The 27302-nt window shown below is 43.0% G+C and overlaps 1 protein-coding gene across 2 annotated transcripts in view; it reads right to left on the bottom strand.

Moving 5' to 3' along the window:
* Window positions 1–27302, bottom strand: part of TDRD5 (tudor domain containing 5) — a 436549-nt gene that overhangs the window by 254772 nt on the left and 154475 nt on the right. For both annotated transcript variants that reach the window (XM_073593060.1, XM_073593059.1), the window contains 2 exons: window positions 16344–16456; window positions 5977–6188 (listed from right to left, as the gene is read on the bottom strand). In XM_073593060.1, coding sequence (XP_073449161.1) covers window positions 5977–6188; window positions 16344–16456 — 325 coding nt within the window. The remainder of the gene's footprint in view (window positions 1–5976; window positions 6189–16343; window positions 16457–27302) is intronic.

The following is a 27302-nucleotide window of genomic DNA, read 5'->3' as shown; positions in this document are numbered from 1 at the left end:
CCGCGACCCGGAACCGGAAGTCGCGGGTTAAAGGTAGACTTCCGCCCTCTGCCGGAAATGACGTCGCCCGTCGTCCGGCCCGTTCGTTCCAACAAAAAAATGCGGCCTGCACAGCGTACAGGGAGAGCGGAGTGTCCCCTTGCTGCGGCCCTGTGGACGCGATAGGGGGCCCCCACAGCCTGATGCCACGCTTGACAAGGAAGGGGTGGCTGCTGTTTTGTGGGTATGTACCGCCTATCCACTGCTTGGAAGCCCCTGCTCCCCTGGGGATGTTTTGAAAGAGGCCACAATCTCCCTGATTGTATCAGCCTGGTTCCCTGCACAGTGTCTCCCCTCCGGAGGAAACACTATTAACTGAGGTCTGGCAGGGGAAGTGAGAGTTTTATGGGCTGGCGCAGTGTTTCCTACAGGAAGAGGAGGAGACTATCTCTCAATAGTGGCTGTCCTGAATGACGTAAAGGGAAAAAGTGGGACTGATATTACTTTAAAAACTTAATAGATGACTCTGTACAATTACCAAGTATATGAACTGTAGTACTTACTAGAGATGCTGGGTGTACTAGAACTTACAACTCTCCCATGACTCATGCTAACAACAAATTATCCTACTTATCAGGTTTCTCAAGCCAGACAATTTGCATATTGAAGAATTGTAAAGATGTTAGCAGGCACATATTAAAATACTGCAATAAATCTATACCTATTTACAGCATTGTCATGTAAATGTATAATCCTTTACTGGCTGAAACTGAAGCATTAAGCTTGCTGCCTTGGGATTATTGCATCTCACCCTAAAAGTTTAGTGGAACCCTAGGGTTCCCCAAGGAGGTTGCTAGGGGTTCCTTGAGCAATATGCAATTTCTGCCTCTCAGGTGAGTAACCACTGACGCCAATGATCTTTTTAGCTATCTGTAGGGAGTAAATATTCTAAATGACCATAAATGTAAGGAGCATTATTTCCACTGATCATTACACTAATGTACTGTAAATTTAAAAATTATTAGGAGGGATTCCCTGAAGCCAAAAAATATTTCAAGGGTTCCTTCATGTTAAAAAAGTTGAGAAAGGCTTCCCTAAGATATCAATGTTTTGTGCGGCATCTACTTTTCCTAATTTACTCCATGGCAGCATTTTTAGTACTTAGTTGGGCAAGTCATTTTTAGTATTATGAAATTACTAGATGGCTTGAGTAACAATCGTATAAGATTTCTTCTTAACTATGTGGAGATCTCCTTTAAACTTGTGCAGTATCCCTGCTTGGCAGAGATTTGTTTATTTTACTGGGACAGGTCTTTGTACAGCCAGCAGTCTAATCCCTCTATGCTATCACTGCTCTATGCAGGTTAGTAACTAGGGAGGCTAAAGCATTCCTTACCGATGCTTTTAACTGGATTGTCAGTCTTTCTGTGGACCTCTTAAAGCTGTACATTCTTTGCTATAAGTTTTCTGCAAATACATGAGCGGGCTCAAAACCACAAATGGTCACTTCATCTTTATACTAAAAAAAAAGGAATAATACCCACTCTGTATGAAAATAAAATGATGTGACCAAATAAACCAACCCGCAACCAATTGAGCTGTCTACCTATTAACCACAATATGTGTGTCAAATATGCCCAAATCAGGAGAGTTCCAAAAATAAGCTGCTGTACCTAATAACCCAAGCAATATAAAACAAAGGAAACCACTAATAACCTCATAAAGCCAAGCGCTGAAAACCCATACAACCTATAATGAGATATACATAAACAAAAGGAATCGGTTGTACAATCTTAACCAGTTGAGCTCTGGAAGGTTTTACCCCCTTCATCACCAGGGCATTTTTTGCTATTAAGCACTGTGTTATTTTAACTAGCACAGTCATGCAATACTGAACTCAAATAACATTTTTATCTTTTTTTTCACACAAATAGAGCTTTCTTTTGGTGGTATTTGATCTCCACTATCTTTTTTTTTTTTGCGATATAAATTAAAAACAAAAAATTTTGAATTTGTCATAAAGCATCAAATTTTGTCATAAATGTAGGCCAAAATATATTCTGCTACATGTATTTGGTAAAAAAAATCCCAATAACTGTATATTAATTGGTTTGTGTGAAAGTTATAGCGTCTACAACTATGGTATACATACAGGTATTTGATCTGATGCACTGATGGCCCATCTCATTTCTTGAGGCCCTAAAATAATTGGACATTTTAAAGTGGTTGCAAACCTTTACACACCACTTTTACCTACAGGTAAAATAAGGCTTACCTGTAGGTACCGTGAATATCTTCTAAACTTGCACCGTTTAGGAGATACTCACTGTATCAGCATGTGCCGATGTCATCGGCACATGCGCACTGAAGAAACGGCTCACTCATGCCATTTCTTCAGCTGCTGTGCCATTACTGGCGGCTCCAGCGTACATGCGCGGGAGTGACGTCATCACAGCGCCGGAGCCCGCGATACCTGGAAATAACTCCGGAAGACATGTTGCCGGCCACATCGATGTGCTGGGACCGCTGCGGGGGCTTCGATCTCAGATAAGTATTTCACAATGAGCTAGTACTAGCTCATTATGCCTTTATCTTGCATGTTTTTTTTTTTTTTTTTACAACCACTTTATTTTTATTTTTTTTTACATACTTTCATCAGAGTAGTTCAGTGGCACCATAATAACACTGTACTACTCTGGGAGGGTGATCAGGGATTTCTTTTTTACATTTTGTTTATTGTGGCAATGAAGATCATTGTAACAGCAATGTTTTGAACCATCATGAAAGGTTATTATTATTATTCATGAATTATATAGCGCCAACAGTTTACGCAGCGCTTTACAATGTAGAGGGGGTACAGCACAATTACAGTGCAGTTCAATACAGAAGGGACAGGAGGGCCCTGCTCATACAGCTTACATTCTAAAGGGAGGGGGTGGTGGTAGAAAAGGTAATGATTTGATGGGGTTGTTAGGTGGGTGTGGGATAGACTTCCCTGAATAAGTGAGTTTTCAGGGATCTCCTAAAGGTGGACAGGTTAGGGGCTGATTGGATATACCGGGGCAGGGAATTTCAGAGGATGGGAGAGGCTCCGGAGAAGTTCTGAAGACGAGTATGAGAGGAGGTAACAAGGGAGCTAGAGAGCAGGAGGTCCTGGGAGGAGCGAAGGGGACGATTTGGGCGATATCTGCAGATGAGGTTGGTAATGTAGCTGGGGGCGATATTGTGGATGGCCTTGTATGTTGTGGTTAGCATTTTTAATTTTATACGGTGGGGTAGGGGAAGCAAGTGAAGGGATTGGCAGAGAGGGGCAGCAGTCACAGATCAATTAGTGAGGTGTATTAGTCTAGCAGCAGCATTCATAATAGACTGAAGGGGGGATAGCCTGCGTAAGGGTAGACCATTAAGGAGAGAGTTGCAGTAGACAAGTGCTGTCGATCTTAATGGTAAAGTCATGGGGGGGGACCGGGAAGGAGGAAATTTTACAAGCTCAGTTTTAGAAAGTTTGAGAAAGTGGTGTGACATCCATACCGAGATGTCATTCAGTAAGTTTGAGATTCATGAGGAGATCGAGGGGGTGAGTTGAGGAGTGGAGTGATAGATCTGGGTGTCATCTGCGTAGAGGTGGTATTGGAAGCCATGGTAGGTTATCAACTGGCCCAGGGAAGAGGTATAGAGCGAGAATAGGAGGGGCCCAAGGACAGAGCCTTGGCGTACCCCAAGAGAGAGAGGAAGAGGAGTAGAGGAGATGGAGTTGTAAGTGACACTGAAAGTGCGCTGAGATAGGTAGGAGGAGAACCAGGATAAAGCAGAATCACAGAGGCCAAGGGAGCGTAGTTTTCTGAGGAGGAGCAGGTGGTCAACTGTGTCGAAGCCAGCAGAGAGGTCTAAGAGTACGAGTATGGAGTAATGGCCATTGGTTTTAGCAGTTAGTAGGTCATTGGTGATTTTTAGTAGGGCAGTTGCAGCAGAATGTTGTGGATGGAAGCCGGAGTGTAGGGGGTCGAGAAAGTTGTTGTCCATGAGGTAGCGACTCATTCGGTCATGGACAAGGCGTTTGATGAGCTTGGAGGCAAATGGGAGCAGGGAGATGGGTCTTAGGTTATTCAAACAGGTGGGGTCTAGTGAGGGTTTTTTAAGTATGGGGGTAACCAGTGCATGTTTGAGCAGGGAAGGAAAGGTGCCGGAGGAGAGGGAGAGGTTGAAGATGTGGGTTAGGGACTTTAGGATAGAGTGGGAAGGTGGTCGCAGTAATTGTGAGGGGACAGGGTCCAGGGGACAGGTGGTGAGGTGGGCCATGGAGAGGAGTTTATCAACTTCATCGGTAGTAACTGGGCAGAAGGAGGAGAGTATTGAGTGTGGTGTTGGACCTGATGTGTTGGATAGGGGAAAAAGTTGAATGCTGGATATCTTGCGAATGGTGTTGATTTTGCTTTTGAAATGGTTGGCAATCTGTTGAGCGGTAAGCAAGTTGGTGGGTGGGGGCAGTGGGGGGTGAAGTAAGGAATTAAGGGTATCATGGGTACATGCAGCCAAAGCGCAGCAGATCAGTGTGAAGATGTCCTTAGGCTATGAGGGACCCTTTTTTGGCATTCTGCTTAGTCCAGGTAGTGTTTTTTTACCCATATTATGATGCAATCCAAGGCGGTTTCAACATTCTATGAGAACGAAAAAATTATTCTGTCCACATTCAGAACTACTAAGGATGACTGGTTCTATTAGCTGGATATCGAAATACTTTGAGCCAGCTGGCTTGTAGAGCTAAAGGCTTGGTTCCTACAGAAACGACTCAATCAGGAGTGTGTGGACTACGTAGGCTCAAAGTAATGGTGCCAGGAATAATTGTAGGATGGCATCATGGTTCTCCACTAAAACTGTTTTGGCTCACGGTGTAAAGCTAGCTTCCTTAGCCTTTTAATTTTTGGCCTTGAGGTTGCAGTTAGCTAGAGCTATGATTGAAACCTTACCTTTTCCTGTAACCCACCCTTTTTTGTGGGCAGATACTTCCTAAACATATGCTATCATTTAGCCAGGAAAATTGAAAAATTCCTATCAAATACTTACTGTAATTTTCCTTTCCTGATAAACTCCATGGCAGCATGGGTACCTCCCAGTGTCATGAGTAGGCCAGTTGCAGATCAGGGATGGATCAGCCTCAAAATTTATGGGAGTGGCTCCTATAGGGTAGGAGTGAGCGTGTAGTTTACCCAAACATATGCCGTCATGGACTATCAAGAAAGGAAAATTACGTTAAGTATTTGATAGGAAATTTTTCATTATTCAGTTCTGTGAGCATCTGTGGCGGTTTTTGACAGGCACTGTTCCCCACCTCCAGCAGACAGGGCCACGGCCCGGGCTCTCGGAAGTTCGGCCCCCTCCTCCTTCCTCCGCCGCCGGACCAATTAAAGCGTGCAGCGCGCTTCGAGCATGCGCAGTAGGTAACCGGCTGTGAAGCCGAAAAGGCTTCAATGCCGGGCTCCCTTACCAGGAGTGGCAGCGGCTGCACCCGACAGTCGATCCGAAGATCGGCTGGGGTGCAAACATCGCGGGCTCCCTGGACAGGCAAGTGTCCATATATTAAAAGTCAGCAGCTGCAGTATTTGTAACTGCTGACTTTTAATCTTTAATGGGGTGCTGGACGTCCTCTTTAATCAACTAGACAATACCAGAGCCTAAAAGATTAATCACTGAGCCTCAGCTACTGAACTTCCGAATAGCTGGATCAGGGATTAAACCTGGCAGAGGTGGGGCTAAGAATCAACTTGGGCAGGAGTCTGTTCTTTGTAAAATGCATCTCCCCAAATCCAGGAAAAATTACTGAAGATTACCACTTACTGTAGGCACACCTAGGTGTCTGCAGTTCAAAAGTAATCAAACCTTTAGCATGACATGGCAAATTAATTTGAAATAGGTTTGTGCCCAAAAGATTTTAACTTATCTGGCAATTGGAGTTTAAAATTATAGATCAAATAAGTGAATTCCAAAGTAATTTCACACCTCATCTCTATCATCATGTCCTCCAGCTTCTGAGATGTGTCTTTGCTGTAGCAACGAATATAGAACTCACTGGGAGAAGTCACATTCTCTACTAAGACCCCAATAATAAAGTCACGTTTCATGTATGGTAAACAGTGAAGCTTCTGCTTTCTCACAGCATCAGGTGGGATTTCTTGTTCCTTGTCAGAAAGCTTAAACTCCTGGTGTATCCACTGAAAGAGAAAACAAACAGATCAAAAAATATACACGATCATTTCTAGATATAAAAAAATATATATAATTTTTTACAGTAAAATCTATATCTTGGAGTTCATTCAGGGACACAGGAATTTAGAGACTGTTGGGTTATACTTCTGCCTGCAGAATGATTTGGACACTGGCAAACAAAAAAATTGTAGGCTAGCATGGTGGGAGAATGATCAGATTTAAAAAAGGTACAAGCAGTGTCCCTAAATGAACTCCGAAAAAAATGGATTTTATGGCAAGTACAAAAATCCTATTTTCTTTCTCACCGAGAGACACTGGGATTAAAGTGGCAGTAAACCTCCAAAATGAAAAGTGAACAAAGCATATTCTCCTATAGTGTGTTCTTGCCTTGATTCAGAGTCCCTACTGTGAAAAAAAATTATTTGTCTTTTACACGGCCTTCTATGCCAGGAAGACTATTCTGCTTCAATGGAAAAAAGCTAACCTTCGGATTATAAAACAATAGAAGATCTTAGTTAATGCAGCTCTGCCACTCTTTAAAATCGATTGTTTGTCATTCCCAGTAGGTTACTTTCCTCATGATATCTCTGAGTAGTTTCCGCCTCTGCTGCCTCCGTAGGGTTATATCACTCGTTTTTTCCTTTCGCTTCTTTCCTCCTCTTGCTCTACTGTCTTGCTAGCTAGACTGATACTCGATTATGGGCTACTGATTTTTGTGTTCTCCCCCTGCTGCCTGAGCGAGGTTGAGGATGCAGTGATGTATTTTTTTTTAAATCGAAGGTGTTTTTTGTACCATACATGTTTCTGCCCCATGTCTGCTGTAAAACAAAGTGCGATTTTCCATTTTTCAACCTATGTGATCACTGCTCATTTGAAGTATATGTACCGCTGCTGTTTGTTTAGTTTTATTAAAAACTTAAATAAAGTTTACTGTTTAAAAAAAAAAAAAAAAAAGTCAACAACCACGAAGCAGGGTGATATATATATACCAATCCCAGGTGAGAGTAGAACATCCAGAGTCTGGTGCTATAAAGATCATCAGTATTGCCCTTGATCTAACTATGAAGGGAGTTTTAGGATATGAAAAGGCATAGATAAGGCTCTACTTATCCCACTGAGCCACCAGAGCATCCCTGTACCTGGAGCCCAACCCATCCAGTCTGTTGTTGAACCTGGAGGTCCACATTTTTTAGCCCCCCCACCTGTGACACAGATCCTGGAACACCTCCTAGTGTAAGGAATTTTCCCCTGGGTCCAGGTGCGGAAGGCTAAGGCAGTTTGCCTGCCAACTGTTCACACCTGGAAGGTAAACACCAGACAAGGCTGAACATGACGGGTTGCCCATGACAGGATCATTTCTACCTCCTCCTCTGTGGCAAAATTTCTGGTTCCTCCATGATTATTGATGTATGCCACTAAGACAGAATAATATGTGGCGCTACTCAATCCTCCTGTACCAAACTGCAGAGAAACGAGGTGAACACTATTATGTCAATCAACATCTGTGTAATCCTCCTATTACCAACAACATGTGTGTCGCAATAAGTATTAGCCACTAAACCAATAGTCCTAATAAATAACTTGCATGTCAAATAAATAAATAGATGAATAAAGTGACTTGTGCAAAAGTGCAATCCCTGGTGCAATGACCAAACCCCACAATATAGTAGATAATCAAAATTGACATACTAATGACTCTGAAAACAGTCCAAAGAGTGCAAAATATGCATACATGTGCACAAAATATTAAAAATGAATTCCTCGTGCTATAACATAAGACGTGTGACCTTGTCTTCTCTAAAGTATAATGAATACAACCAGTGTGCAAAAAAACATGAATAATAAAATGCAACTACGGATGCAGAAAAAAATGCTCCGCAACTATATAAAAGTATGGCATAGAATTAAAATGAGCAAATGATGACATATGTGTAGTAAATATTAATATACACGCATCCCTTCAGTGTGAGATGCAAACAAACCACACACAAAAAATATGAAAAATAAATAAATAGTGTAGTCCAAAAAAATATCTGACAATGGTGCAATGCAATCCACACCAATATCACGCAAACTGTGACTTCAAGTGTTCCGTATTCAATATGTCGGCAGAACCAAGAGGGCTTTGTGGATGAGATTAAAAGAACATGTACGCAATATTAAAAAGAGCTTCGATAAGCATAGTTTATCTAAACATTATGCAGAGTACCATAACAGTGATCCTTATAACATGATCAACGTCTTATGTTATAGCACGAGGAATTCATTTTTAATATTTTGTGCACATGTATGCATATTTTGCACTCTTTGGACTGTTTTCATTAGTATGTCAATTTTGATTAACTACTATATTGTGGGGTTTGGTCATTGCACCAGGGATTGCACTTTTGCACAAGTCACTTTATTCATCTATTTATTTATTTGACATGCAAGTTATTTATTAGGACTATTGGTTTAGTGGCTAATACTTCTTGCCACACACATGTTGTTGGTAATAGGAGGATTACACGGATGTTGATTGACATAATAGTGTTCACCTCGTTTCTCTACAGTTTGGTACAGGAGGATTGAGTAGCGCCACATATTATTCTGTCTTAGTATCTATTTTCTGGGGTGTTGAGTGTACCTATCTATGTTGGCAGCTTTCTATCTGGTACCAACATTTTTTGCTTAGGTTGTATATTTTATATAGGAGGTTGTGGTTTTTGCGCATTAGTCTTTGTATCTTTGATGTATGCCACTGCCATGGCATTTTCCAATTGAATCCTGATTGGATGACCCTCCAGATGGTGTGTCCAGAGTTGCAAGGGGACCCAGATCACTCAAAGTTTCAGGAAGTTGATTAGGAGACAAAATTCCTCTGACAACCAAGTCTTCTCTGACAAGGTGTCCAGGACTCTTCTGCAATTCAACAGCCTGGTATATGTCACAAAGATCTTCCATGACAGTGGAAGAATGGACTTCTCCAAATGCAGAGTAGGATTTGTGAGCCACCAAGCCAAGCAAAACTTTGGTGCCAGGTGAAACGCTCTGTTCAACAACTGGACTAACTTGTCCCATTATGCCAAGATGTTGTGTTGCAGGGGTCTAGAGGAGAAACTGGGTAAACAGGACTGTCTTGAAAGAGGATACCATTAGCCCCAGAACTACCAAGCAGAATCAAAAAGTTAGGCGACTCCTGGACTGAAGAGTCAGAGTCTAAAAGCAGAGAGTTTTACGTTTTTCCCAGGGAACAAACATTTGCAAAGTCTGGACGGTTCAAGCTACAATAACGGCAAGAACCTGCGACAAATGGTCCAAAAACAGTAAGTTGTCCAGATATCCCACAACAGGAATGCCATGGAAGCACAAATAGACTAGCACAGGGGCCAATGCCTTGATGAACACTCCAGGTGAAGAATATAGGCTGAATAGTAGGGCCACAAACTGAAGTGGAGGAGAAATACAGCAAATTGAAGGAATCACAAATGCACTAGAAAAACCTGGGAACCTGCAAGTATTCATTCTTGATGTCCACAGAAGCCAGAAAGTCTCCTGATGGAAAGAAGCTATTGACTGACCTGGTAAATTTCATACAAATTTTTGAGTCTGAAAGAAGGCATTTAGCGCCTTGAAAAAAACACAGGGAGGATTTCTTTATTGGTTTGGGAATGGAAACTATGAATAGGTTGAAGTAGAACCCCTGGAATTGTTCTGCCACAGGTACTGTGGCAATGACCCCTGCTTCCAGAAGACCCATAAGGACTACATGTAGGTCTACTAATCTGTACAGTAAGATGGGTAGGTTGGGAGACATGAATAGGGGAGGGTGCAGAGAGCAGAATCCTAGCTTGTAATGTCCCTGAAAACAACCTCCTGTACCCAAGCATCTGAGATGCTGGCTGTCCAAATAAAAATGGGATTGTTCCTTGATAATGAAGATGGTTTTCATCTGAAGATATGGGGGACAGGGTAGTCCAGGGTTTTTTCGCCAGGCAGGGAGCCAGGTTTAACCTGGGTTTTGGAGGTTGAAGCCAGGAGTAGCGAAAAAGAATCTTCTTGCCTCTGAGGAAAGTTAAGCCTTTTAGACACACACACACAAATCCCCCCCCCCCCCCCGGATATCTTTGATAAAGGTGTTGAGGGCAACTCCAAAGAAATGCTGTCCCTCCAAGGGCATGCAATGGAGGTTGCATGCTGGTTCCATAGCCCAACACTTTAACCAGAGAGTCCTCCTCGTGTTCATTAACAGGAGACTCTTACAGGAAAGAAGACAAGAGATTTCTAACAACCCGCTCATGCAGTAGTTCAAGGCATAAGCTCCAAACACTCAGCAATCAGCACGTATATTAACCAGAACTTTTCTGATGGACTTAACCCAGTCAGGTAGAGTGGCAGACTAGTGTCATGGCTAAAGCCAGTTAAAAGCAGGGCCTGCCAGAAAGAATAAGAGTTTAGAAAGGGCCTCCAATCGCTTGTTGACAGGGTCCTTAAACATACAGTAGATGCAACCTCCACAGGAATAGTGACAAATTTGTTATGGCAGGGTATTGCCAAGTCCACAGCAGAGGGCAGCCCACTTTTTACCAATGTCCTCCGCAAACGGGTATAAGGTTGCTTGCTATTTGAGAGGAGTGAACAGATCGTCAGAGTTCTACCTGTCTCCAAAAAAAAACAGAATAAGGCCAAGGAACAGGTGGCACCTGATAAAGTTGAGGAAGACCAAGAGAATATCAGACTCAGAGGGCAAACTTTTGGGGGGTCAGTTTAAAGCATTGCAGAAAACACCAGAACTGTTACTGGATCATGAGCTGGAAGAACTCAGGGCAGTGGAACTATTTCTCATGTGCAGGGCAACATAGCTCAGTACACAAGGCAAGGCCTTGAACAATTATGAACCCGGCAGCTCATAACAGCAGAGATTTAGGTAACTGGGGGTAGCCAAGTTACTGCGGGCAGGCAGCAAAGACAAACCAAAAATGGTTCCTTGAATCACCTGCAGCCCAAGTAGCTTGTAGAGTTTGTTTAAAAAGAAAAAAACGAAATCCGGATAAAAATAGCTAGCTAAAAAGGGTAGGCTTTCCTGAGCAGAGCAAAGATTGTATCTTCCTGGGTAATAGCAAAAAACATGTAGGAAGTAAGGGTCAAATTGAGCTAATCCACATTTGTTTGCCAGTGCCTAAATCCTGAAGGTGGCAGTATAACCAACCCAAAAAAGTCTATGAAATTAATTTGTGCCTAAGGGTTCATTCACATGTGCAGTACCCTCTGAAGAGTAATCTGCATTGAATTGCTTTTCAGAGGGCATTACAGGTGCTAAGGAGGCATTGTGGCATCCACACTGATTTAACCCAGTAAATGCTGCACTGGCACGCTGCAATCTTGGGCACTAGAGCCCACCCACTGCGTCATGCGGATTCATTTTTGCTGCAAGCGAAGCACAGCATCACGGCAGTGACATGTATACAACCCTATGCAACTGCCTAATTTTACCTTTTTAGGCCTTGGTGAAATCTTTTTACATTTATTTCTGAATGCCACAACTGCAAAGCAGGTTGTAAGCAGCAAATACGGCAACAGTACTCAAAATCAGTCACAATATGATGTAATAACTACCCATCAAGGCTGATATATACTATTGCTGCTATTTGTAACCTCCTTCTGAAATAGCTAGTTCACTGACTGCCTCCGGCTTCAACAATTTCTGAAACACTGACCTAGACCAAGGATGCAGACCAAAAAGGTCATCAGTTCTAACCTGCATGGGTGTTCAAGGTAAATGACTCAAAGTACTGAAACTACTATCAGTATGACAGCAAGACAACTACCATTTTCTATGTCAGCAATAGTCATTTTAAAGTGTCATTAACCCACATCATTCAAAACAATCAATAAATGCTGTATTACATGTTGTTAATACTCAGTCACTGTGGGATTCATTTTTTGTATTCTGCAAAAAAAACCTGGTTGATCCTGCTGTTCTCGGTCCCCCCCCGTCCATTTCTTCAATGCCGTTGGGGATTTTGCAGAGCAGTGTTGCAGCTCTGCACATGCTCAGTTTTCAGTGGGTTTCTATGCTGAGCATTTCCTCTCTATCACATCCGAGCAGCTAATGTGACTATAGAATCACACATGTGGGCCTATACACAGTGGTAAATGACAGCCCACTCTCTCCCTCCTCCTTCATGCCCACTAATCAGCTAAACACAATAGGGGCAGGCTATTACATGCTACGGATAAAGGCTTCACCTCCCTGTTATTCTAAGACACAGGCTGGAGGGGCGAGACAGCCTGTGACTAGCAGAAATCCGCCCACGCCGTGTTACTGCCAAAAAATAATAAATATTTAATTTTAAATATATATTTGTATGACAATTTAACCACTTGCCAACCGCCACGTGTACATTTACATCGGCAGGATGGCACGACTGGGCAAATGGACGTACAGGTAAGTCCCTTTGAATTTGCCGTGTGGTGGCGTGCGCGCCGCCTGCCGCAAGCTCCGTGAGTAGGATCGATACCCGCAATCGTCTCACAGAGAGGAAGAACGGGAAGATGCTAATGTAAACAAGCATCTCCCTGTTCTGCCTAGTGACACTGTCACTGATCATAGCTCCCTGTGACCGGGAGCTATGATCAATGATGTGTCACATGTAGCCACGCTCCCTAACAGTTAGAATCACTCCCTAGGACACACTTAACCCCTTCCTGGCCAGCTAGTGGTTAACCCCTTCACTGCCAGTGTCATTTTTACAGTAATCACTGCAATTTTATAGCACTGATCTCTGTAAAAATGACAATTGTCCCAAAAATGTGTCAAAATTGTCCGATGTGTCCGCCATAATGTCGCAGTCATGATAAAAATCGCAGATCACCACCATTACTCGTAAAAAATAATTAATAAAAATTCCATAAAACTAACCCCTATTTTGTAGACGCTATAACTTTTGTGCAAACCAATCAAATGCTTATTGCAATTTTTTTTTACCAAAAATATGTAGAAGAATACGTATCGGCCTAAACTGAGGAAAAAAAAATGTTTTTATACATTTTTTGGGGATATTTATTATAGCAAAAAGTAAAAAATAATGCTTTTTTTTCAAAATTGTCGCTCTATTTTTGTTTATGGCGCAAAAACTAAAAACCGCAGAGGTGATCAAATACCACCAAAAGAAAGCTCTATTTGTGGAAAAAAAAGGACGTCAATTTTGTTTGGGAGCCACTTTGCACGACCGCGTAATTGTTAGTTAAAGCGACACAGTGCCGAATCGCAAAATGTGCTCTGGTCTTTGGCCAGCAAAATGGTCCGGGGCTTAAGTGGTTAAAACAGTTAATTGATATTTTTTATGTTTAATCTGTATCCCAAAGGCTTTTTTTTTTTTTTTTGAACATGTGACCAATAACAGGACTAGAAGCTCCTCCTGTCAATGTTTTGTTCCCTACAGACAAGATGGGAAAGATATGGGTCATTTGACAGCTGTATTGAAAGAAAGAAGTACCCCCTAAATGGGACTTTAAATGGCAACAATACTACAAAAGTATAATAAATAATGTATGTTTTATTAAAATTGGGTAAAAAAAAAAATTGATCACAGGTGATGATTGATAAAAAAAACACATGGACAATTAACAAAAACACATAATTTCTTGCAGTTGAATATTATTGTACATAAGATCTGAGTAGTTACTCTCCAATGTCCGAGAAAAATCTTCGGTACCCGGCGCGTTTCAGGTTCAAGCCCTTTCGTCAGGGGTATTTATACAGGAGAATCTATGTTCAGCATATAGTAAATGGTGCAGCACTCAAACATACAAATATTCAGGCAGAGACTGAGTTGTCACTGACAGTGAATGGCGTGGTTGGAGGTCTGGTCTAGCCTCCGTTTCAACCTATGATACCCCACGGAGGATGCAGTATCAATTTCCATGGAGCGCGCAGTCCGCCATCATGGATTCCCAGTAGACAGGGACCGAGGGATACATATCCAGTACACTCTCTGCTTTTACATGAAGGATTGTGGAAAGGCCTGACCCGGCCTATACTGGGAGATCATTCCTTGACCAATTAAGTTGATGCTATCAATTCAACACGCAAAGTGTGTGGGGGAAATGGATACTGCATCCTCCTTGGGGCATCATAGGTTGAAACGGAGGCTAGACCAGACCTCCAACCACACCATCCACTGTCAGTGACGACTCAGTTTCTGCCTGAATATTTGTACTTTTGAGTGCTGCACCATTTACTATATGCTGAACGTAGATTCTCCTGTATAAATATCCCTGACGAAAGGGCTTGAACCTAAAAAGCCTCGGATACAGAAGATTTTTCTCAGACATTGGAGAGTAACTAGTCAGACCTTATGCAAGAAATGTGTTTTTGTTAATCGTCCATGTGTATTTAAATCAATCATCACATGTGTGATCGATTTTTTTACCTAATTTCAACAAAACATACATTTTTAATTATACTTTTGTAGTATTGTGGCCATTTCAAGCCTCATTTAGGGGGTACTTCTTTCTTTCAATACAAAGAGTCAATACATAGGGATGTAGCAACTCACTACAATGTTCTGTTATGGTGAAAACATTTCTATTTGACAGCTGTATATCAATTCTGAAAAAAAAGATTTTTTTTTATTAAAAATAATTACAGTGCCATCATCCACATACTGAAAGAGAAGGGATAATGTAAAATAAACAGTGTGCATTTAGTATCACTTTATTATCTACTCTGCAAAAGTCTCTATTAACAACCAATAGGTTGAATATTAATTTTTTTATTTTATAAACACTTTCTGCTTTTCAGCATTGCAAACTTTTTCATATCTTTGCCCTGCATTCCAAACAAAGGCAGAAAACAACTCATGGACAAAGGCTTTAACGTGTACCCAAACTCAAAAACAAATCCAATATATTACAGCCTAAAATGCTTTAGTGAGGTGGCTGCAACAGTTTTCTTTTTTCAGGCTTTTTTCCTTTGCTTTCATCTAGTGATCCTGACAGTATCCCACTTTCTGCCCTAAGAGAGGACTAAGAGAGAACACCTCCTTCTCTACTCTTCTTCATAGCATAGAGGGGAGATGTTCTGTAGTCCATTGAAAAATTGTAACAATGCTAACCAATAAAAGTGTAGTATAAGAAGAGCATGCAAAAGTAACCAGCTCCCAAAATTTCTGGCAGGATCAAACAGATATTTTTGCACTTATTGAAAAGATGTAGCAAAATGCTTCCAACTGTGTATTTACAGCCCAAAAGAGAGCAAATTATGCAGCGTACACACGAGCGGACTTTTCGACCGCACTGGTCAGACAGACTTTCCGGCGGACTTTCGACTGACTTTTTAACGAACGGACTTGCCTACACACGATCACACCAAAGTCCGACGGATTTGTACGCAATGACATACACCGGACTAAAATAAGGAAGTTGATAGCCAGTAGCCAATAGCTGCCCTAGCGTCGGTTTTTGTCCGTCGGACTAGCATACAGACGAGCGGATTTCTGGGTTCGGCGACGTAAAGATATGAAGCATGTTCCAAATCTAAAGTACGTAAGACTTTTGACAGAAAAAGTCAGCTGAAGGTCCGATGAAGCCCACACACGGTCGGATTGTCCACCGGATTCGGTCCGTCGGACCAGTCCGGTCGAAAAGTCCGCCCGTGTGTACACGGCATAAGAGAAGCTTGTGTTTAGAGTTTACATATACTTTAACGCAATTATAAATATTGCGAACCCATGGTATTTATGTGAGACGCTCAGGCTGCTAGGAAGTGTAATCCTGTGCCTGCTGCTGTGAGTGCTGGCTGGAAGGAGCCCGCCCACGCTCCAGACAATTACTGTTATGAGCAGAAGATCCCAGGAGCCGCACATCAGAACCAAATCTGTGTGTAGGCAAGTGGCAGTCTCAGCCTGGGCCTCCGCCAGGCCACGCCCACTAGAGCTTACTCATAGGGATGGCTCATCCCCATGAGTAAGCTCCAGTTGGTGGAGTAAAATCCATTGGGGGCGTGGCCTGGCGGGTGTCCAGGCTGAGACTGCCACTTGTCTACACACAGCAGGTCTTGTTCTGATGTGCGGCTACCGGGATCTTCTGCTCTTATCTGCAATTATAATTATGACAAACAACTGGGTACTTTACAGATGTTACAATAACAAAATTCTGGCACGCAACCCAAACACTACCATTCCGATTCCTGCAGCTGGAGGAATTTTGATCACCAGTGGCTTTATAAGCTCAGATGTTTCTACAGCTGAATTCCATCCGGAAACATCATCAACAAGCAGCGATATCTTGCCTTAAAAAAAAAAAAAAAAAACTGATAAACAAGAAATGTATAGACAATATTTAAATATTTAGCAATGACAAATGGAAACTCTGCTAACAGCAAAGTATGCACAGCCTGTAGTTCTCAAACAAAGCAGGAAGAAGCATGAGCAATATCAGATCATCCTATCAATTCAAAGGCTACTAGGAACACCACACAGACCTTTGTGTCTTCATAACACCAGTGAACAGATTCCCTGGTTCCAGTAAAAATTAAATTCAACCCTGTAGATGTAGAGGAATTTACACACCCACTCTTGTGAATACGAAGTGCTACCAAATAAATATAGATCAGTTTCTACAATGAATATGATTATTATACGTTTATATAGGGGTGTTTTTATAAATCGTCTTACTCAGGATTCACACAACCTTCACCCAAGATTGACATATTTTCTTACTAGATTCGATGTATGAATCCTTGTAGTTAAGTGAATCTTAACCCCGTTGTGTTTAAAGCAACCTTATCCCTTTCCAATATTTAGGGTCCATTTATACCACTGTGGAACTTGCATTGGTGCACTGAGGTGCAAGGTACCTCCAAAATGCACAGACACTCTGTGATTTTAAATCCACTGTGGTGCAATTTGTAACCCATTCAATCAATTGGCGTCTTAACATAATGCACATACGTTAAACGCACACACAACAGACTGCCCTGGTGTGAATGGGCCCCTACAGAAAAACAAATAAGAACTATTCAACTTATTAACAACTCTAATGCATAATATATGAGCAATAATTCTGCTCTGGTCTGTCTCCAGTAACCCCAAAATTAGGTTCCACCATCTTGTATCTGGCACAGCATGAAGAAGGTGAAGTCAGGCTGTGAATCACTGCCTGCAGAACAAAAACACCCCAATGCTTCCTGTGACAGTCCTGTCACTGCTCACTTTATAAGGCAGCAGCCAATGGGAAGGGTTAGATGTGGAAATAAGGCATAGCTCTTAACTTGACAAGAGCTTGAGGGAAAACTGCAAACGCTTTTCATGGTACCATCCTGTCTTCTAAGATCTAAGATGGAGCAGCTGTCAGAAAGAGAGCCTCTAGCGCTACAGGAACCGCACTTTCTGTGAGCCACACATACGCAGTGTACTTTCTCACTCGCTCCAGTCACAGCCACGGAGCTGATCAGGGCCATCAGAGGAGGGAGCATTAAGCAGGTACAGACGGCAGGAAAAAGGGGCACTTGTCTCTACGGCATCTAATCTATTAGGGGGCAGAGTCAGGGGGCGTGGCTTGGAGTCCATGAGAGTGGCTGCTTAGATCTGTAGCTCTGGCTCTACAAAGACATCCTGTGTCCGATCCTTTCCCAAAAGGCACCAAATCCTTCCTAAAAATGGCGGGATCCAGAGGCAGGCATGATGGTGAATACGGGCCACCCGCACCCCAGTCAGCGGCGGAAAAACTGGCAAAGTATCGCAAGCAAGATGGTGCCAATCTCTCAGCCAAGCCTGAAGCCATGCTGCAGCCCTCTCCCATCTCAGCACAGCTCTCCACATCAGTGGTGAGTGACTCTCAGCCTGCTGTGTTCCACACTCAGGCTGACCTCCTAACTTCATTAGACTCCCCTACATGCTCAGGAGACTGTAAATCTCCAGGCCCTTCCTCAGAGGAGCATACTCTGGCTGAAATCATGCCAGCTATAAAAGACGGCAAGGCCTCCCTTACAGTTCAGATGGAAAGCATCCATATTTATTTTTCCCTATTGAAGCAAGTTGTGCAAAACTTGTGGGAGCGAACGGGGGGAGCCGGAAGAACGTATCGGCTCCATGGAGGACACAGTACAACCCTTAGCTGCCACTATGCGTATGGCTACTGATGAGCTGGTGTCCCTCAAAGCCGAAATGGAGGATTTAGAGAACCACTCTCACAGGAACAATCTCCACTTTGTGGGGTTCCCTGAGCGTTCAGAGGGGGCTCGCCCTAAAAGGTTCCTTCACTAATGGCTGCGAGATGTTTTTGGGATGGAGGTGTTGTCCCGTACCTTCATGATTGCACCCCCCTAGTCCTCCTCCCTCAGGGGGCCCCATCCAAGATCCCGGATTGCAAAACTCCTCAATTTTCAAGACAAAGTCACCATCCTGCGCCTTACTAGAGAAATGGCCCAGTCAAGTTTAATGGTAATAAAATCTCCATATATCCGGATTTCTTGGGTGAAGTTAAACGCCAGCGCATATCCTTTGTTGCTTTGAAAGATCACCTCCGCGCTGAGGGACTGCCATATGCGATGCTCTTCCCTGCTAAGCTGCAGATCATCCATGAGGGTAAATCTCACATCTGCACTTGTCCAAAGGATGCTATGGCCTGGAAAGACGCTCATTTTGGGAAACAACCTAGACAACACCGCAACTGATGCTGTACTCAGTTTTTCTTCATCTCTGCCTCACTACTCATCTCTCCTGAAGCAAACTTGAGCACCTGTGGGTCACCCTATCCTTCCTTTTGCCTCCTACACTCCATTGCTACAGATGACCTGAGGACTGCACCCACCCGTTCTTTCCTGCTATATGTCCTGTGACAGAACTGTCAGATGCCATTGTAGGCTATAACACCTGTCCTAATTGGTGGGTAACCCCTGCCTTGCCTTATATGACTACCACTGTTTGAGCCTTCTTTTACAGGTTACGGTTATAATAACCTGCCGGATGGAACCTTCGCCCTTACAGAGGGCCTCTCTTTACCCACTACCTCCCCCACTCCAGTAGGTGGCGAGGCCACAGGTTTTTGTTTTCTTGTTTAGGGAACCCAAGCTCACTATGTTTGAGATGGTTGAGCAGGGTAGAGGGGAAAGGGATTTCAGGTTTTTTTTCCTTTATCTTTTTTGGCCCCTCTCATATTTTAGTTGTTGGGACTGGCTGGACTTTTTTTTGAAGTTTTTTTCTTCTGCTGTTATTTATGCACATATTGCAGATTCATTTGTGTTGCTACAGTGCATTTATTCCGGTGTCTCTCTCGTGCAATGTTTTATATGTTGTATTGCATCTTCCCATGATCCTCCCTATGCTGTTATGCTGTATATGACTGAATATGGCTAATGTGCTAAAACTGATCTCTTGGAATGTCAGGTATTTGAACTCACCTCTTAAGCGGTCCTTGGTATTCTACTTCCTTAAAAATATAAGCCACATATTGTCTGCCTTCAAGAGACTAACCTCACCAATGCTAAACTGCGGTCCCTTAAACGCCCTTGGCTGGCTATACAGTACCACGCTACACATACCAACTACTCCCATGGGGTTTCTATCCTGCTAGCAAAATCCCTCCCAGCTGAAATCCTGTGGATTAAGATGGACCCAGAGGGGAGATTCATTATACTTACTAGGGTTGTCCCGATACCGATACTAGTAACGGTATCGGCACCGATACCGAGCATTTGCCCAAGTACTTGTACTCGGGCAAATGCTCCCGATGCTTCCCCCGATACCTAGAAGACAGCTGTGATCGGCGCATGGGGGAGTTACAAGATTCTCCCCAGCGGCTTTCAGCAGCTTTAGTGACATACAGCAGTGATCGGTCACCGCTGACTGTCACTGCATCCTCCTCCATGCCCCCTCCTTTCCTCTGTCCCCCTCCGCTGTCCCCTCCGTTCTGCTGGGCCTCTCCGCTGTCCCCTCCGTTCTGCTGTGCCTCTCCGCTGTCCCCTCCGTTCTGCTGTGCCTCTCCGCTGTCCCCTCCGTTCTGCTGTGCCTCTCCGCTGTCCCCTCCGTTCTGCTGTGCCTCTCCGCTGTCCCCTCCGTTCTGCTGTGCCTCTCCGCTGTCCCCTCCGTTCTACTGTGCCTCTCCGCTGTCCCCTCCGTTCTACTGTGCCTCTCCGCTGTCCCCTCCGTTCTGCTGTGCCTCTCCGCTGTCCCCTCTGTTCTGCTGTGCCTCTCCGCTGTCCCCCTCTGTTCTGCTTTGCCTCTCCGCTGTCCCCCTCTGTTCTGCTGTGCCTCTCCGCTGTCCCCTCCGTTCTTCTGTGCCTCTCCGCTGTCCCCCTCCGTTCTGCTGTCCCCCTCTCCTTCTCTGTCCCCTTCGTTCTGCTGTGCCTCTCCGCTGCCCCCTCCATTCTGCTGTCCTCCTCCTCCTCCTTCGTGAATGGACAGAGTCAGCTGACTCTGTCCATTCACATAACTGAAACATTCTAATCTCGTGTGATTATGATGTGTCAGTTTATGAATGGAGAGGAGCCGCTGTCTTCTCTCCATTCATTCTCAGTGCAGCTGAGGCTGCAGAGAAAGGGACTGGGGAATCTCTATCCTCTTTTTTTTTCTCTGTCTCAAGGGGGAGATATCAGAGGTCTGTTAAGACCCCTGATATCTCACCAAAGCCCCCCAACAGGGCTGATAAAAAAAAAAAAAAAAAAAAAAAAAACACACATTGCAATAAAGAATAAAAAAAAATATTATTGTAAAAAATAAAAATTGTAAATTAAAAAAAACAAAACAAAACACACACATACACCGTTCACCACCCCCCCCCCCCCCCCCCCGAAAAAAAAGAAAGCACTGTTTTAAAAAAAAAAAAAAAACTGTCACGTGACATTAAAAAAAAGTATCGGTAATCGGTATTGGCGAGTACTTGAAAAAAAGTATCAGTACTTGTACTCGGTCCTAAAAAAGTGGTATCGGGACAACCCTAATACTTACTATCCAACTTATCTCCGTAGTATTTACACTAGTGAACATATATGTTCCTCCCCCATTTTCCTTAGAGCTACTTTCCAATTTATCCCTGATGCTGCTGTCTAGAATCCCGGGGCCCCCTGTTCTATATTGGGGACTTTAATGCTGTTCTTGATCCTGCCATGGACCGCTTGGAGGGTGGGGGTAAACCCTACCCCTAATTTATTGACTGGACCCAGGTGTATGATCTTACTGAGCTGTGGCGGTGGAAGCAGCCAGAGGAGCGACATTTTTCTTGCCACTCTGACTCCTTCCACACCATGTCACGTATAGATATGGCATCACCACTGTTGAAGTGCTCCCTAATGTGCAGTCGGCTTCCTACCTTCCCCAAGGGGTGTCTGATCATGCCCCCCTTTCTGTGGATCTCCTCCTCCTGCCAAACCCGAGCACTTTTGTCTGGCGGCTGAACTCCCACTGATTGGAGGATGAGAATGACTGCAGGAAGAACACTGCGGATTATTGGCGTACGAATCTGGGCACTGTTGGGTCCTCAACTGCCTGGGAGGCTTCTAAGGCCATGCTACGAGGCACCTTTATGTCCATTACTGGAATTTTGTGCAAGAACACCCAGCAGTGCACTGGGGATCTTGAAAATAAGATGGTATCTGCAGAAGTAGCATATGCTGTGAATCCTGATCCAGCTACCCCGGACCTCATGGCTACATAGTCGTAGAGAATATGAGCTCCGCCTCTTGGACCTTACTAAAAAACATATGCTCTATGTCACTCAGAAGTCGTTTGAGCGTGGCAATAAGGCGGGTCGCACACTTGCATATCTAACTAGGCCAGGCCGTACTCCCATCTCTATTTCTAGGATTCTAACTTCTCAGGATAGGGTTAGCGATGTCCCTCAAGAGATAACAGACGCCTTCCTCGCCTTCTATCACGATTTATACACTACTAGGGCCCACTACTGTGATGCCTAACTGGACGACTACTTGACCCAGACGGTACTTTCCCGACTGACCAAGACCAGACTGAATTGGACGAACCTTTCTCTGCTGAGGAGCTCTCCCTGGCAATTTCACAGCTTCCGACTCATAAGTAGCTGGGCTTGGATGGCTTTCCAGCTGAATGGTATGCACAATTTCAACACCTCTTGAGTCCCATCTTACTCAATATATATGAGGCCCTAAAAGATGGAGTGCTCCCTCCTTCTATGAGAGAGGTTTTAATTATTTTGATACTCAAAAAACAGAAAGATCTGCTCAAATGTGACTCTTATAGACCGCTCTCTCTCATTAACGTGGATGTTAAATTTCTGGCCAAGATCCCGGCTAATCGTCTGAATGGGGTTGTTGCAAAATTGGTTGGGAATGATCAAGAGGAATTTATACCAGGCCATTCAACCAGACTGAATATTCATAGATTGTTCCACAATTTGACCTATCCCCATGACTGTACCTCTACCCGTGTGATTGTGTCACTAGATACTTGTAAAGCCTTCAATAGTGTAGAGTGGCCTGATCTATTTCGGGTATTGCAACTGTATGGGTTTGGCCCTCGACTCATAGCGTGGATACGGCTACTCTATACATCACCACTTGCCCGACTGAGAATTAACTCTCAGGTCACTGAGCCCTTTCCAATTACTAGAGGCACCAGGCAGGGGATTCCCTTATTGCTCCTCCTGTCTGCTTTGGCTATGGAGCCCTTTGCTGTAAGGATCCTTAGCTCTCCGATTATTAAGGGTCTTCCTTTAAATGACATTGAAGAGCGTATATCTCTCTATGCTGACGATACTCTAGTCTATCTAGCGGAACCTCATACATTTCTTGATAACCTCTTGTCTGAAGTTAACACGTTTTATGACTAATCCAGATTCCGGGTGAACTGGGATAAATCTATCCTATTTCCACTAGATCAAACTGTACTGATTCACTCTAACTCTAAACTGCAAGTCGCTATCTCTTTTAGATATCTAGGGGTTATAGTTCAGTTACCACTATCCTATATTGCCAATAATCTACCCCCCCTACTGCTACAACTAAAAGACACAGACCAAACAGTGGAAAGATCTGCCCCTGGATCTCAAGGGGAGAGACAATGTCTTTAAAATTATTTACTTACCTAAACTACTGTATGTTATGGCCAATTCACCTTGTAAAATTCCAAAATCCATTTTTAAAGCATTGACTCCATCTGTTTTGCATTCCTTTGGAACAGGCAGTCCCCTAGAGTTGCGCTAGAAACTCTGCGCCTCCCCTCACATATGGCAGGTCTGGCATTCCCTAACTTCTACCTTTACTACCTAGCATCCCAGCTGGTTAACATCCATGATTGGCTCCACCATAACTCTGATAATGCCTGCACCACTACTGAGGGAGCCATTGTTTCCTCTTTTGAGACACTCCACAACATTGTCTATAGGGGATGCACACCACCTGGACCGGGCATGTCGATAACCTCCCTCTCCTTATTCAGAATGGTAGTTGCGAAAATGTCCACTGATTCATGGCAGACGTCCCCCAATAATCCCTTGTGGTTCAACCCCAACCTTAAGGAGTATTGTTCTATACCTGACCCCATCAGATGGACATCAAAGAGAGTGAAATACCTATGTCATCTATATATTCCCCAGGGTTTTAAATCCTTTTCTCAACTACAGATTTTGACATCCCATCAACATACCTATTTTACTATTACCAACTCAGACATGCTATACGTACTCGGTTTGGTTCTCTGATTAGTCCTGTTAAGACACCTGACCTGGAAAAACTTCTGAGAGACCTGGACCAGACAAAACTTATATCCCCATATTACTCCACTCATGACAGGCACTAACCCTAGGTTTTGGAGGGCTTCTGGGTTGACAGTCTCCTTCATATCTTCTGCACTGGGTTAGCCAAATGTAGTGCACCCTAAAAATTGTCTGCTGGGCATATTTGGTGACCTTGCTGTCCAGCCTCAGGCTAACAGACTACTTTGCATCCTCTATTTCTATGCGAGGAAGTCCCTCCTGCTGACATAGAAAGGGTTAGAGACCAAAACGTGGAATATGTGGCTGAAACTTGTCAATGATTCCCTGCCTCTAAATAAACTTACCTTTGACATCCGTAAGAGGCCTAAAGTGTTCCACAAAATATGGGGCAGATGGCTGGCTAGCCCACTGACCAACTCCCCTGTACTACCACGACAGGGGGTTCACCTTGTCAGTGTTGTATTAAACAGGAACTTCTGTTATGCCCAGATGTTTAAAAAAGCGTATCACTTACTCCTCTGTTGATGTTTATATCCACTGGTAGATGTAATATCTAGTTTATTATTGCACACTGCCCGGATTTTCATGATATGCTGGATTAGGACCATTCTGTTATCGGCGTTGTAGTTTTTGTTTGTGCCTTTTGTTTTATGTCTGTATGTTGTAAAACTGCAATAAAAATATCTTTAAAAAAAAAAAAAAAAAAAGAGGAGGCCGAGTCAAAGCATTTGCAGTTGTTCCAGCAGGCTTCTGTCATTGCAAAATGGCCTACAGGTATGTTAGTAGAAGACAGGCATAGTTTTAAACTCTGACTAGCATAGGGTGATCCAATTGTGTATAGTGATTGCACAGATTGTTTTTAAACAGGTGAATATACAGGTGCATCTGATAAAATTAGAATATCATCAAAAAGTTAGATTATTTCAGTAATTCAATCCAAAAAGTGAAACTCATATTTTATATAGATGCGTTATAGAGTGTGATATATTGTAAGCATTTCTCTCTTAATTTTGATGATTATAGCTTACAGCTAGTGAAAACCCAAAGTTCAGCATCTCAGAAAATTTGATTACATATAAGACCAATAAAAAAAAGTTTTTTTATACAGAAATGTTGGCTTACTGAAAAGTATGTCCATGTACAGTACAGTATGCACTCAATACTTGGTCGGGGCTCCTTTTGCGTGAATTACTGCAACGTTGGCATGGAGGCGAACAGTCTGTGGCACTGCTCAGGTGTTATGGAAGCCCAGGTTGCTTTGATAGCAGCCTTCAGCTTGTCTACATTGTTGGGTCTGGTGTCTGTCATCTTTCTCTTGACAATACCCCACAGATTCTCTATGGGGTTTAGGTCAGGCACAGTGATAAGAAGATTATTAAACCAGGTATTGGTACTTTTGGCAGTGTGGGTAGGTGCCAAGTCCTGCTGGAAAATGAAATCAGCATCTCCTTAAAGCTGGTCAGCAGAGGGAAGCATGACATGCTCTAGAATTTCCTGGTAGAGGGATGTGCTGACTTTGGACTTGATAAAACACAGTGGACCAACACCAGCAGATGACATGACTCCCCAAATCACCACGGACTGTGAAAAGTTTTGCATTTAATTTGGAAATCAAGGTCTGGAAAAAGAGTGGAGAGGCACAGAATCCAAGTTGCATGAGGTCCAGTGTGAAGTTTCCACAGTCCATGATGAGTTAAGGAGCTATGTCATCTGCTGGTGTGGGGGCCACTGTGTTTTATCAAGTCCAAAGCCAGCGCAGCCCTCTACCAGGAAATTCTAGAGCACTTCATGCTTCCCTCTGCTGACCAGCTTTATGGAGCTGTGGATTTCATTTTCCAGCAGGACTTGGCACCTATCCACACTGTCAAAAGTATCAATGCCTAGTGTAATGATCATGGTATCACTGCGCTTGACTGGCCAGCAAACTCACCTGACCTAAACCCTATAGAGAATCTGTGGGGTATTGTCAAGTGGAAGATAAGACACCAGACCCAACAATGCAGACGAGCTGAAGGCCGCTTTCAAAGCAACCCGGGCTTCCATAACACCTCAGTAGTGCCACAGGATGATCGCCTCCATGCCACGCTCCATTGATGCAGCAATTCATGCAAAAGGAGCCCCAACCAAGTATTGAGTGCATACTATACGGTACATGGACATACTTTTCAATAAGCCAACATTTCTGTATTAAAAATCCTTTTTTTCTTTTATTGGTCTTATGTAATATTCTAATTTTCTGAGATGCTAAATTTTGGGTGTTCACTAGCTGTAAGCCATAATCAAAATTAAAAGAAAGAAATGCTTGAAATATATCACTGTGTGTGTAACGCATCTATATAAAATACAGTGCTATGCAAAAGTATTCACCCCCCTTTGCTTTTTACCTATTTTGTTACATTACAGCCTTTAGTTCAATGTTTTTTTAAACAGAATTATATGTGATGGATCAGAACACAATAGTCTAAGATGGTGAAGTAAAATTAGAAAAATATATACATAAAACTATTTTTTAGAAATAAAAAACTGATAATTGGCATGTGCGTATGAATTCACCCCCTTTGTTATGAAGCCCATAAAAAGCTCTGGTGCAATCAAATACCTTCAGAAGTCACATAATTAGTGAAATGATGTCCACCTGTGTGCAATCTAAGTGTCACATGATCTGTCATTACATACACACACCTTTTTGAAAGGCCCCAGAGGCTGCAACACCTAAGCAAGAGGCACCACTAACCAAACACTGCCATGAAGACCAAGGAACTCTCCAAACAAGTAAGGGACAATGTTGTTGAGCAGTACAAGTCAGGGTTAGGTTATAAAAAAATATCCAAATGGGCTGTTCGTTTATGTGACACTTAGATTGCACACAGGTGGACATCAGTTCACTAATTATGTGAAGGTAATTGGTTGCACCAGAGCTTTTTATGGGCTTCATAACAAAGGGGATGAATACATACGCACATGCCAATTATCAGTTTTTTATTTCTGAAAAATAGTTTTATGCATATATTTTTCAAATTTTACTTCACCAACTTAGACTATTATGTTCTGATCCATCACATATAATTCAGATTTAAAAAAAAAACATTGAACTAAAGGCTGTAATGTAACAAAATAGGTAAAAGGCCAAGGGGGGTGAATCCTTTTGCAAGGCACTGTATATTCAAAAAGGGGAGGGGGGGTCAACGTGAAACTTTTTTTTCTTTGGAATTGAATGAGTGTATTTTGTTTATGACTTCAAATTGAAAAATGTTGTCAATAAACAGATACAATGAAGAAAAAAATAAAAAGGACGTGGCATCCAGCTTTTCCGCTTAAAAAAACAAAACAAAAAAAAAAGCACCCTGCTAAATGCTGGAAAGTTGCGTATGGCAGTTTAGTAGTATTTAGGAGCTGTCAGGGATTGTTTTGCCACACAAGTTGGAAGAGGGTTTATTTTTTCTGCCACT

The sequence above is a fragment of the Aquarana catesbeiana genome, linkage group LG07 (genome assembly GCF_042186555.1).
Source record: "Aquarana catesbeiana isolate 2022-GZ linkage group LG07, ASM4218655v1, whole genome shotgun sequence".
NCBI classification, from domain to species: Eukaryota; Metazoa; Chordata; class Amphibia; order Anura; family Ranidae; genus Aquarana; species Aquarana catesbeiana.
Note: the sequence above shows the minus strand (reverse complement) of the source record. Positions and strands in the feature narration are given on the sequence as shown.